Source organism: Anopheles funestus, chromosome X (genome assembly GCF_943734845.2).
Source record: "Anopheles funestus chromosome X, idAnoFuneDA-416_04, whole genome shotgun sequence".
NCBI classification, from domain to species: domain Eukaryota; kingdom Metazoa; phylum Arthropoda; class Insecta; order Diptera; family Culicidae; genus Anopheles; species Anopheles funestus.
Window position 1 is genome coordinate 10,226,358 of NC_064597.1, and position 11,884 is coordinate 10,238,241.

General features: G+C 43.0%; 1 protein-coding gene across 12 annotated transcripts in view; it reads left to right on the forward strand.

The window, feature by feature from the left end:
* LOC125763302 (protein bunched, class 2/F/G isoform) overlaps positions 1–11,884 on the forward strand; it is a 122,175-nt gene extending 110,291 nt beyond the window's left edge. For all 12 annotated transcript variants that reach the window (XM_049426279.1, XM_049426252.1, XM_049426287.1 and 9 more), the window contains 3 exons: positions 1,453–1,551; positions 1,637–2,920; positions 8,494–11,884. In XM_049426279.1, coding sequence (XP_049282236.1) covers positions 1,453–1,551; positions 1,637–2,920; positions 8,494–9,750 — 2,640 coding nt within the window. In that variant the 3' untranslated portion in view covers positions 9,751–11,884. The remainder of the gene's footprint in view (positions 1–1,452; positions 1,552–1,636; positions 2,921–8,493) is intronic.

Sequence of the window (11,884 nt, forward strand, 5' to 3'; positions counted from 1 at the left end):
GTTGGTTTTTTCATTGATAATATAATGTCAACATGAAGGTACTTCCAATTAGTAACGATGTACTAAAATTGATAGTGATATGAACTATCAAGCGTTTTAAGCGTTTTTTGTTCGTAGTTAGTTTTTAAATAATTTTGAAGAGTTGTAGTATATTTAATTGTTTATTGGAGATCGTACTATAGAATATATATGTAAAATTAATGTTTCAACTACCTTAGGATTGTTTAACACCCAAAAAATAACGTGATGAAAATGAAGCGTTTCAGTCAAAATGACTGGACCAGTAGTTCTAGTGTTAAATAATTTAAAGATGACTTTCAATTAGAAATGAATATAGCAGAAAGTTTTTTTTTCAAAAATTTACGCCCATTATAATGTTTTATTTTTAAAATGACTTCTTTTGTGTGTTCATATCTGGTAGTGAACCATCCATAAAGGAGGGCCGTGTGAATAAACGTTAAGAAAATTTAGTACAAACGCTTTTTAGTACCGATCAACAACAGCTAATTACTCCCGCTAATCTACTGTACGGTTGTATCTAGCGATACAAAACAACAACAACAACAAAAAAACAGTCAGCACTCAGCCGAGAATGGAATGAGGAAAAGGCTGAAGAGGTAAATGGTGCGAATTATCGTTCGGTGCCGAACGAACCGACGCACCCCCGGTTCTGCATGCTAACGGAGCCCAGTTCTAAATATCGGTTGATTTTAGTTTTGTAGTCGAACCAATTTTTGTGTGGCGAGTGCTGCGAACGTTATTTAGCATTTATTATCATGGGTTCTCTTCCGTATGCCGGGATTGTTCCATATCTAGGGCGATTGTGTCCGATGTGCGTGTGTGTGTGTGTGTTGCGGAAAGAAAAGAGGAATTAGCTCACACTTTTGTGTGAGTGTAAGTAACAGTAAGCACGGTAAAGCGTATTATACCGGCACAGATAGAGGGTAGAATAAGACTACCAAGCTGTGATTACATCGTGAAATATTGCGGTTAGTTGGAACAGCAATTGGAACACAATGAAACATAAATATACAACTATGTTTCAGTCAGTATTGCTAGTAATAATATCGAACAGCACAGATTAGCACAACATCCCATCTCAATCATATTCGTCCAGTGAAGTTTTCCCCCTTATGCGGCATCCATTAAGCTACTCATCCAGCGTGGGTGGTTTAAAATTGTATGGAATCACTTTCGCTTGAACGTTTCCGACCTGTTTGAGGAATGGAGGTACCTCTGACCGTTCCTCGCTGTGAAATAAAATGACACTAATACTCACCAATCAAATGGAATAGGGAGCAAACGCCACTATGCGAGGAAGTGTTTTTTGTGGGAAACACATTTGACAGAATGAAGCGTACAAAATATTGGAGAAAGTTGTTTAAAACTAGTTGAAATTTGTAATATAATGTGTTTTATACGTTTCTTTCTTCTATTCTCTCCTTTTGACAGATATTACAGCAACGGTTGGATCAGGCGACAGGATCCCGCACCTTCCTGCAGGAAAAGTTAGAAAAGTCGAAGGAAGATATAGACGATCTACGGTTTCAGGTAAACTGGTAGCAAACTGCTTAAATCCCTTAAAGTGCCTAAAGTCATCATCGTTTTTTGTTTTGTGCGTTGGTGTCTATTTTAGCTGAAGGAGAAATCGATCGAACTCGAAGGTACAAAAGCGCAGCTGCGTGTGATCGAGTCAAAGACGTCAAGCAAATCTGTACCACCGTCGACTGCCGGTAGCCCGGAACGGGTGGTTGGTACAGCATCAACACCACCACCACCACCGTCCGCATCTACCATGATAGGTACTTCGAACGTTCATCTGCAACACCATCATCAACATCTGGCGCAGCTGGCGATGCGTCTGCAATCGTCGCAGGTATCGACGCCCTCCATGAAGGCGATGACACCGGTCGTAATGGATGATATTGCGCAACATCAGCAGCACAGCAGCAGTACCGAATCGACGCAGGATCAACCGGAGCGGGACAGTATAGGTATAGGTGGTCGATTGCTACATCAAACTGCACCACAGCAGCAGTTACATCACCAGCAACAGCAACAGCAACAACCACCAGAAACGCCCCGCCGTCGACCATCGAAGATACCGTTGCCAGGGTCAAAAGGTTCGGCTGCACCGAAACCACCGACAGGTCGGAACTTTTCTGTCACACCCACACCAACCACACCGACGACATCGGCCCAGCGTCCACTCGGTGGTGGTGGCGCATCGTCCGGGCCACCGTCGAACCGCAGCCTAACGAAAAGCACCGGCAGCCTGTACGTGAAGTCAACCGACGCAAGCTCGTTCGGTCAGCAGTCGTCGCACCAGCAGCCGGCCCACCAACCACCGCAACCGATGGCACGCACGCGCGATACAACCAGCACCAGCAGTGGCAGCCTGTACCGGGCCGATTCCGCACTCAGCTGGCGCACCAGCAAGGATACACCGTCGCTGGAAAAATCACGCTCCTCCTCGATACCGGTGTCGGCCGGCAAGGGTACGGCTAGCGGGGCACCACCCTCATCACCCGCCAGTACGAAGGCGTCCATCGTGGTTTACGGTGGGGCGGTCTGTTCTTCGCCGCAACCACGCGCCAAGCGCGACAACCTCACCAGCAAGGTAAAGAACTGTGATTCGCTGTCCCGGTTGCAATCGGCCCAGGTGTCTACGCACGGGTCGGCCACCGGTCAGCTGAGCAAGTCCGGCTCCCGGAAGGAGCTTAGTTCCAGCCCGGGCAGCGGTATTAGTAGCGGCGAACGTAAGGCAAGTATCGGCGGTGGAGGAGGAGGAGGAGGCGGCGGCGGCGTACTGCGGCATGCTTCGACCGCCTCGATCGGTTCCACCGGACAGTCGGATGAGTCGGCAACGGTAGCTGCGACAACCGGCAGCACCACGTCAACCGGCAACAGCAACGTCAAGGTACGCAACCGAAGCTGGTTGAATTGGCTGAAGATGTAAAAAAAGAAACGCGTTTCGCCGCGTGCGCAGCAACAGCAACAGCAGGGCCAACAGCAGAGGAAAGGGGAGGGAGGTGACGGAGGCGGCGGCGGCGGCGGAGTCGGCGGCGGCAGCAGTGACGGTGTCAAACACCCTCCATTACCACCCATCATCACAATTACCACCAACCACTATCACTACCACCACCTACACCACCACCACCACCACCACCACCCACCAACACCATCATCACCAACCGTCCTGTTTTACCCGTCGCCGGGATCGCAGCGATGAACATTCGTCAAAACGGCGCGCACTTGTTTGCTCTCCCTGTTTTCTCTTCATGATTTTTGTTTTATTACGTTTAAAACTCGTTCTCTCTATATTTCGGCTCAGTTTCTGTTCCTCTAGGCCGGTGGGTTTTGGGGTTTTTTTTTTTGTGATTTCACTGTTTTTTTTTTTTTTTGGGTGACTAATTTGGGCTTTTCAACAATGCGTTCAGCAGACCAAAAACAGGGCACCAAAACTGGAGCCGGGCCCGTTTTTAACCTGCTCTACCAATCTGGCTGTACCTTTCTGCCTTAACGCTTGCCTCACGCACGATGATTCGAGGACCAATAGTGTCCTAGTAAATGTAGTACTTCCATAAGTACGCCTCAGGGGTTTCTATGCATTCCATGCATTAAACAAAGACTTAATACGTCTCCTCAAAAGCGAGGGGATGTTGGGGACTCTTTCATTAGTTTTATTGGAACATTCCAAAGCGGATATTTCTATAGAGTTTGGCTACCCATAAAACATCCACACTAGGGACCCGTTTTCCCGTAGGGTTATGCAGTTGGCATACGGTACGAGAGAAATACGCCTAAACAAGGTATCGTCACTTGGCAATCGTGTTCTTAGGGGTTTAAGGTAGTATGTCTTTCGCTTGATTTCATTTTCCTGCAGCTGCAAAACGTTTTCTATTGTACACCACAGCCTCAAAAGGTATTGTTAGTCAGGGATGGGTTTCATTCTTGGTCCAGTCTAGTGACTGCAAAACAGAAACACCTCACACAAACAGAGGTTGTGCCCATAAGACACTTAGAAGGAGTGAACAAAAAATACCTTGTGATGTGTTAAAATAGCTCGCAAACTGAGAAGCGTTTAGTAGCTCCAATAATTCCTACATACTTCTCTCCAAATTCACCGCGTCACCACATCAAAAGTCAAAAGCCGATCCGCTTGTTTAGAAGCGACAATCTTTTCGGGATTAACTGAAGAAATCTTTCTTTAAACTCATAAAGTCGACTCACTTGCTTCTGAAATACTAGGCGAAGAGAGCATCGAGCCCACACACTTTCCCTCAATCATTCTCGCTTCAACGCTGTCATCCAAATAATTTAATGTATTCGCACTTGGGAAATTGAAATATCAGCCCCATTTGGTTGGTACGGGGACAAAACAATATTGTGGCAGTCGATTTGGATTTATCGATCAAAGACTAGCGAACAAGTTTTCCTTTACAAGTAGATGATCAGCAAACGTGGCTATACCTTGCCAAGAAGACAAGTGAAGCGAAAACGGACAATCTCCCGGTTGCTAATTCTGTTGTGTGTTTTCGTTTCGATATAGTTTAAACCCCCTTAAAATCTCTATGCACGTAAAGACTCCTAGCGGGGTTCACTGCACGGTTGAGCTCTCGAGATATGCCTTGAATGCGAATCGAAGATATTAGAGGTAATAGCCATGACTTGATAGATCGTCCACAAAACCCTCCCCCACCATTCATGCAAGTTGAGCTTTTAGGTGGTTGTTTAAAATCGTGCAAATTGGCATAAATGACACACTTTACTTGATATTAAATTTACTTTCCTTTTGTTAAAAGTTTAGGTATTTTTTTATTTCAGTTTTGTTTCCACTCTGGAAGGACATCACTTCCGAGGGTTGTATCTCGAGGTTCAGCTGTAGTAAACTCACAGTTGATATATCTAATTAACCTTCCTTTTTCGGTTCCCTCTATCCGTTGAAATGCAAGACTGTGTGTGTGTGTGTTCGTTTGTATGTATGTGTATGATGGTGTACGGGTTTTGCATATCTCATCGCGTTCTGAGGATAATATCCGTGTTTTATTTTTGTTTCGTTTTCATTCTCTCTGTTGATTATGGCGGAGGGGCGTTATGTTATTAAGCGCATGTTTTACTGAGCCTGCAAATTGTTGTATTGATCCTTCTAATATTCAAATGTTCATCGAGTACGGTGTTTGTTGAGCAGTGATATCAAAATACTTGAAATAGTGGAGCGTACCTCTACTGCCAGAGCCGTTTTGGTAGGATAAGGTCGACGAATCGGAAGTGTATAAATCTATCTAATACAAAGCAATTATGATACACCAAGAGTGAAGGAACATCTACAAGATGAAAGCGACTAAGATAAGATGCTACTGCAACAGTTAGGACATTTCCGGCACGCAGAACAACTCTGATATATTGCCTTAATATAAATGATCGACCATGAATCGGAAACTCGCATACACGCATCACACGTGCGTGAAGTTACGGCGATGGTAGTATTGTTAATGTGCGACAGCGTAAAGGATATCGGGCAAAAACCACAACAATCGGCAGTAGACGAATTGAATGCAGCCAGTCCAAGGACCAAATCTACAAAACCATTCAAAGGACAATCCACTAAACAGCAGTACTAAGCACCAACACCAAGGAAGGACGGGATCGGCGCAATCGTAGAGATGTGACGCTCCCAGAGACGGGTCCAGATTCAAAACGTACCGATGTCCGGCAAGCCTTACAAAAAAACCTGCTCGCCAACTGCTCACTACTACCACTACCATTTTACTACCCACTGCTACTACCACTACTACCACTACTACTACTAGTGCTACTACCACAACATCCACTACTACTGCCTACTCTAGCGCGTGTGGTATCTACCTGTTTCTTCTCGTTTCGTAAGTCCTGTTATTTTGTTTTTTTTTTCTTTCGTTTAGTTTTGTAATTGTGTTTGTTTTCCTTCTCATGCATTCCACTCCTTTTATTTTTGTCTCTATCCCCATAATATTTCTTTACCATTGCCTTTCATCTATTTATAACTCTTTTTTTATAAATATTCTCCTCACCTCTCTCTCTCTCTATAAATATGTATCTCTCACTCCATCCCTTCCTCTCGCTCTATAATAGTCTCTCTCTCTATTGCTCTTTTGCAATTGGTGTACAGAGTTTGTTATTAATGCCTACATTTTCCATTTTCTGATCCATTTGTTTTACTTTTTGATCATTGTTCACTTCTGTTTATATTGTATATCATTGAACACCTTTCTACGTTATGTTGATATTCATATATGTATACATTCTCTTTCATTACCTATTTTTCATACTTGTGTTAAACAATATGTTTGTACCATTTCCATTTACACATGGCTCACGGTTTTATTTCATGGCTAGCTTGGTACTAGTTGTAGATCCAGTCTAGTTTCATTTTCATTTCACATTCCTGCTTCATGCATCTTCAATCCTTCGGTAATGTGTGACTGGTTATGCATTCCACGGAATGCATTGTCGCCATACCATCCGCCATCGGTTAACTTAATGTGTTGGCTTATTTTTGTTAAACTATTATTTTGCCATTATCATCACCTCCTACGTATTGGTAGCTAGTGTTGTAGTGCTTGGATTCATCTTTTTTATACTTACACATTGCCAATTAGCAGCATAAGACCTTTAGCATTACCCATGTGTATAAATACGAATCGAAATGAATGAGAAAAGGACGGATAAGTTGTTTTGTAGGGTAATCAATCAACACCGGTTACACGTAAGGAAAAATGATAGTAGTATAGCACACAGTAAGAGCCATTCAATGTTCAACGTACTGTCATTAAGAACCCAAGAACACATAGTAAACCATCGTACATTAGGAACTTTGTTGTGTAGGTACTACATATACATATCGAGAAGCTAAACACGTAACATGCTATTGGAAACAATTAGAAACAACAAAAAAACTAGACGAACCTGACTAGACAACAAGATTTGAGCTGACTATCCTTCCTGCAGCAGCAGCAGCAGAAGGTGGTAGTTCCATAGCTTCTATCCAAGTAACTTACCAATAGCATCTCCTCATCATCTTTTCTCGTCCATCATCCTTATCCTCGCTAGTATTTTAGTATGATTGTGTGCGTGTGAGAGTGCATGGATGTTAAACCATGCAGTCTATTCATTAGCGTACGTTGTGTATGTGTTTGTTATAACTTTCCAACGATCCTAGTAACAAAATAGTATCATTTGTGTTACTCATCCCTGTCAAACATCAAACACTATAGATCCATTTTACGCATTTCGATTCATTATATCGCTATCTATTACTTTTATTTGTTTTTCTTTAATTAGTTTTTATTATTTTCGATGTTTTTTTTTTTTGTTTGGTTTTTGTTATGTTTTCCATTTTGTTTTCCTTTAGTTTTTAATTGGTTTTATGTTTTTTTATTCTTTCTTGTAATACTTTACTGTTTTCGTTGTAAAGTGCGAAGAAAAGAGATCTGAAGCGCATAGTGGTATACTGTTTGTTGTGTGCGCTTGTGTGTGACCGTACGAACTACCTGCTCCTACCGACCATCTGACTTCGCTACTCAGTAGAAGCTACTCAATGTGAATATACTACACCCAGCGGTACTGTAGTACTGCTTCAAGCAGTCGTTTGTGGACGTGTTCGTGCTAGATCAGCTAGGATTAGTGGTTGTTTGGAAGAGTATTTTAGTTGACATTGATTACAGAAACAGTCTGAGGAATCTGTTTTACGGGTTACAGGGTTGTATGTGTGGGTATGTGTGCTTGCATGCATGTCTCTAAAGAAATGACCAAAGACCAGGAATGTTAATCTAATGCTGACGTTACAGCGCCGTAAAGAATAAATTTTTGTTTGGTGAAGGACATAACCGGAAAACATTGTACATCATAATACATCTGCCGATATTGTAGGTTTAGGAGAATGGGATCTGTAAATCGTAATTTGGGCTTAGTGTTATATATCCCCGCTGGTAATACAACGTGGCTAACGTCATCTACAACACCATCTTATCACCGTAATCAGTAATGCGCAATCGAGTTGGAAGACGGCATACATACACTTACCTTCACAGCTTGTGCTCTCATTTATGCACCTTTTGATTCTCACCTCTTTATTTGTCTTATTGGTTATGTTTCGCCGCAAAACCGGGCTGTGCTTCTTACTGCCTTTACTAATGGAAGTAGTTGTAACAAAGCAAAGCATAACTACACAACAACAACAACAACAACAAAAAAACATTCTAGAATAGAGAGAGAACATTTACCTTATCCCTTGCACCATCAACCTCTCCAGTAAGATCCTATTATTTTGCAGTAATTAAAATTGCAAGTTTGATTATAATAAGACTAGGTCTAAAACGTCCGTTACTCATTATTCTGTCTTTTCGCTTTTTTCTCCTTTCCTTCTCTTTCTCGTTTTTCAACATTTTCCATTCCGCTTCACATTCCTTCTGCACAATATTGTACGCTGTTGGTACGGGAACATCTGTGCAGGCACGAAGAAACAACACATTCCGATTGGCCAAACCGACACTAACACCACTGATCGTTCCGGATCTTCCGTCATGCGTGGGCATCGTATCACCGCCACCCCTGCCGGATATTACTCCTTCGCCGGACACGTATGCTTCGTCGCTTAAGGCTGTCGGGCGGGTAAGGTCGCAGACGGCGACTGGCAGTACCACGTACAAGGTGCCGAACAGTACCGCTACCGTGCGTCCATCCTGTTCTACCTCAGCGCTGTGTGAAGATGCCGGACCAAGGGATCTGATTGGCGAGTATCTGGCGGCAAAGAATCGGGCCGCTACCACGTATCAGCAGCCTACGATACCGCCACCCATCTTTCACGTCAATGCGGACCGGCAGCATTTGCTTGTGCTGCAGGATCAACAGCAGCGTCAGATCGACGAGCTGGCATACAAGCATCCCATACTGCTGATGGACGCCTCGGAAGATGACGAAGAGGACGAGCAGGATGGTGTGGGGAAACAACCGTCCAAGGGTCAAGAAGTGGATGATACCGGCGAGGAAAGAACGGGTGGACAGGAATCATTAATTGTGCCACGGCCTAAGATGAATGCGTTCCAATCGATAAAGGAGCAGAAGGATGAAGGAATATCGGGCTGCCGGCTGGTCGGCAAGGTTAACCCCAATATACTGAAAACCTGGGAGCAGCTGTTCGGTGGTACGGGTAGCGCATGTTCCCATCAGCGCCAATCATCGGACGGTATACGAGCGGATGTGGATGGTGAACACAGTACTACCGTTACCGGTACGACGACGACGACAACCACGACTACGTCTGGTGGAAGTCTGGAGCTAACCAGCAACGTAACGTCGTCGGAGGCGGGCAGCGAAGCGGACGATCGGCAAAGCTGTCTGCTGTACTGTCCCCAGCGACAACCGTACCCGTACACACTCGGCGACGAGTTGTACGAGTTTAAGGTGAACCGGTTACAGCATCCGGCCGGCCAGCAACCATCCCTGTCCCGGCACGCACCGTCCCAGGTATCGTCCTCTACCACCACCTGCACTACAGCGACGGCACGCAACTCTTCCGATGGTGTTGATTTCTACGATAGTATTGATGCGGTTAGTACCTGTGTGTCACAGGCAGCAGTGGGCAACAATGACCAGCAGGCAGTACAGGACGATCTCGGTAGCTACGATGATGCGGCTGGTGGCGAAGCGTTAGCCGAGCTAACTTCGCTCGATCGGAAGCGCCTCCGCTGGTCGATTGTGATCGAGTAGCGAACGATCATGGTATTGCCGAGTGTTTTATCAGTATTTTTATGAGAACGAGGTGTGAAAAAATGCGTGCAAAAATTTCTTGAACGCATCGTGTTTAGTATTGTTTGGCAAAGGTACCGGTATAGGGATAAGGATTTGTGAAGGACGAGAAATAGAAAGAGAGAGAGAGAGAGAGATAAATTATAGTAACGCTCAACGCACACGGGAGCGTTAGATTGTCACTTAAGGTTGGCGTTATGGTTCCATCTTTATCTGGGTTTATACGTTGGTAGATGTTAATATTGCTTTCTGGGTGTAGTAGTGTCCTACACAATCTAGTCATCGCTGTCCTTTTTTTTCGTTTAGTCCCATCCGCACACGAAGATAGATCAGTGAATCTGTAGATCGTTAAACCTTTCGGAGCTTGCTGAAGCGGTTTTTTTTTTGCAAATGGCGGTATGATAACACTTGATAACACTCGTTATTTAATAACTCTTCGGTGTTATTATACTGACTACTCAACCAACAATCAACAATTGGCTTACAAAAGCGCTTTTGGGGGCAAACAGATGCAGAACTTTTCCTTAGCATTTGTTCAGTTTTCAATTCTGCTGCCTGTCTCATGTTTGTGTTACTAAAAACTGGCAGTTTTTTTTTTATTTCGATTGCGGTAATCACATTCCAGGGATTGATCGATTGATGGAAAGTATATGAAGCACGTGATTATTACTCTTTGGGATATTAGAACCGAATAGTTTAGAGAAAAAAAGCAGCAAACGTAATGTCTAACGTCAAAGCAACGAAAGGATCTTATCTACTACTGCTACAGGGTAGAAAAGCAGCATAAAACTAACCGTAACGCTATGAACGATTATTTTTATGCAAACAAATACAGGGTCATGTCTTCTTCTTTTTTTATCCAACCCGAGACAAAAACAAAGAGAAAAAAACGGATAAGAAACGATGGATAATGATGCAAAACGAAATGCAAACATATGAAACTTTCCATTTCTTTCCTTTTTCTCCCATCTAACACAACACACAGCAGAAAAGCTTCACGGGTAGAACACAATGGAACACGGAAAGGGATTTTTTTTCTACTAAGTATTATGTTTTTGGAAGGGTTTGATTAGAATTGTTGTGTGTGTCTATTTTTCTATTGTCTATGTGTGTGCGTGTGCGTGGTTTTTTGTTTCGCTCAGCTTCTTATTTTCAGTTGGTTTTATTTTACACATTTCACACACAAACGTAGGCGTTATTCGTTTTTTCTTTGTTGTGTCCTGTTGCAACATCTGATGCGCACGGTTTTTTGCTGCATAAGATTTACTATAAATGGATTAATTGTCACTCTTACTGAGCAATAAGATAATATAAAGAGAGAGAGAGAGAGAGAGAGAGAAAGAGGAAGCGAGAAGATATGAAGACAAAAACAACGGCCAAGTCAAATATGTTTTACTAATTAAAACGATTCAACCGTGCGGCACCGACTGTAAATCATAAACAAAGGTGAACAAAATCAATTAATGCAGTCAAGACAAAAAAGGTAAAACAACAAATGATGACGATAAGAAAAGGAATGTAACAAAAAAACAAACAAAACAAACAAAACAAGCAATGCATACAAAACAGTCAAAACGCAAAACGTTAAAAGTAGCTTTGGTAATGAAAGGAAAAAGAAAAACAAATTAAAAGCACTAAATATCAAATTAGTGGAAAAAGGGGTATGTTTTTTTGTTGCAGAACAGGGCGGGGTAAAGAAGATCTTAACTTATAAGGTTAGATTAAGCAGGATGAGTAAACAGCAGAAACAAAAAAAAAATCGCACGTGATATAGAAAACGTTTACGTTTATGGCTATCTAAAAAGGCATCTAGCGACACGTGACGCCTAGGTATGTGGCGGGGGGAGGGGGGTTAGATAAACCTCCAAATACACATCAAAACACACACACACAGACACATTAGGTTTCCGTTCTGTACATAGATTTACATACAGCCGATCTTATCTCAGCAAGCAGCAATATGAAAGATGTTATTAATTTTGCGGTAATGGAAAGCGATTTCGTCCGAACAAACGGAACAAATGCAGTGAAGCTAGCGGAAGTCATGTAAAGGGACATTAGTAGTAGATACGTTAGAAGTTGGGTATTTTTTTTT